Source organism: Aplysia californica, unplaced genomic scaffold (genome assembly GCF_000002075.1).
Source record: "Aplysia californica isolate F4 #8 unplaced genomic scaffold, AplCal3.0 scaffold00818, whole genome shotgun sequence".
Taxonomy (NCBI): Eukaryota; Metazoa; Mollusca; class Gastropoda; order Aplysiida; family Aplysiidae; genus Aplysia; species Aplysia californica.
The window spans coordinates 171,306-173,604 of NW_004798088.1; the positions used below are offsets into that span (position 1 = coordinate 171,306).

At 42.2% G+C, this 2,299-nt stretch overlaps 1 protein-coding gene across 1 annotated transcript in view; it reads right to left on the reverse strand.

Annotated features, from left to right (window-relative positions):
* LOC101860204 overlaps window positions 1–2,299 on the reverse strand; it is a gene marked incomplete at its 3' end in the record, with an annotated part of 18,954 nt that overhangs the window by 11,248 nt on the left and 5,407 nt on the right. Inside the window, 2 exon segments of the mRNA XM_013088829.1 lie at window positions 39–247; window positions 1,811–2,024. Coding sequence (XP_012944283.1) covers window positions 39–247; window positions 1,811–2,024 — 423 coding nt within the window.

Here is a 2,299-nt window from a genome sequence, read left to right on the forward strand (position 1 = left end):
CACACACACACACACACACACACACACACATCCCTTACCGAGAAAGTGAGATTCAAACTCCGACCAACATTAGCCTGCACCCTGCAGTATCTCATGCCGAAGTCTTTGGTCTCGTTCACGACGTTGTTGGCCAGCCTCGTTCCCGCCGGTACTGCAGCCCTGGTGTCCAGGCATTGGTCATAGTACCCGGTGAACTGGAGGGCTCCGGACAGTATTCCTGGCCCGGGCTTGCCGTAGGCGTCAAAGACTGGGTGATGGAGGATAACATCATCGTCGTTATTATTATCATCGTCGTTATTGTTATCGTTGTTTTTGGCTGTTCTCGTCCGCCATTAATACTTATATTACTTTCAACAATAACTGTTTCTTCGACATAAAAATGTATATCAGAACATTATGTTATCAACAATATTGCAACTACATTAAAAGAAAAGGGCCTTATATGGCGTTAAAGACTAAACAGCAAACCTCATCATCAATAACTTTGATATCAAACAACACTTAACAACTAAATTATAAACAAATGCCACATTAAACAACAATCTCTTTTTCAAGATTACTAAACAAAGACAACTGCATTAAACAATCACAAAAAACAACAACCACATCAAAACAACTACATTAACCAACCATACAAAAATAACCATATCAAACCACTATATCATCAAAACCACCACATCAAATGAACCGCATCAAATCAACCACATTAAATAATCACATCATCAATACCACCGCTTCATCGTCACCACGACATAAACCACTACATCATCAACACCACCACATCAAAAACAACCACATCAAACAAGAGCACCAAACTACTACATCAACAGCAACACAGCATCAAGCCACAACAACATCAACACCAACCACAACATCATTAATACCACCACAGCAACAACCACATCAAAGTCACTACATCATCAATACCACCACACAAAATCACCACTACATCAGTACATGTACCACAACATCAAACTACTACAGCAACAATATCACCACATCATCAATACTACCACATCATCAATACCACCACGTCCAACCACCAAATCATCAATACTTCCACATCAATACCACCACATCATCAACACCACCACATATATAACACTACATTATTAATACCATCACAACATCAATACCACATCAATTCACCAATCAACAATATCACCACATCATCAATGCTACCACATCATCAACACCACCACATCTTCAATACCACCACGTCCAACCACAACATCATCTACACTACCACGTCACAAACACCACCACGTCATCAATACTCCCACATCATCAATACCACCACGTCACCAATACCACTACATCATCAATACCTCCACATCAAACCACCATGTCATCAACACCATCACAATATTAATACCACATCGAACCACTATATCAACAATATCACCACATCATCAATACCACCCCATCATCAATACCACCACATCTTCAATATCACCACATCCAACCACCACGCCATCAATACCACCACGTCATCAATACCACCACAACAATACCACCATCACATCACTACCACCACATCACCAACACCACCACGTCACCAATACCACCACATCATCAATACCACCACATCAAACCACCATGTTATCAACACCATCACAATATCAATACCACATCAAACCACTATATCAACAATATCACCACATCATTAATACCACCCATTAATCAATACCACCCCGTCCAACCACCACATCATTAACACTACCACACCAATACCACCACGTCACCAATACCACCGCAACACCACCACACCCCCAACACCACAGAAATCCCCACACGCCTCAGTTCTCACCTCGCACCGCCCAGTCCATACTTCTGTAATCTGTCTGTCCATGAGAACTTCTCTCGGGACTCCCAATAAGGGCATCGAAAAACGTCATCAGCTCTTCATAGCAGGTTTCGCTGACGTCATCAGGACGAGCCAGAAGTCTCCTGGGCGGAAGTAGCGCCAGCGCTCTCTTCGCCATTTGTAAGTAGTCCAATCTCAGAAAAGCCAGGTTGGCCTCCTTATAGTTCGAGAAAAGAGAAGAATAGCGTTATTATTTCGTAGGTCAGTGGGTAGTGTGTAAAGGTGTTGTTGTTGTTGTTGTTGTTGTTGTTACTGTTGTTGCTGTTGTTGTTACTGTTGTTGTTGTTTTTTTTGGGGGGAAGGGTGATAATTCAAATGAAAACAGGGATAATGGCTTTACAAATTCATTATCGTCTCATAAACAGCCCTTTCAGCTGATAAGTCAACGTTCACAGCGAAAAGGCCGGAAAGAGGGTGTGTGTGTGTGTGTGT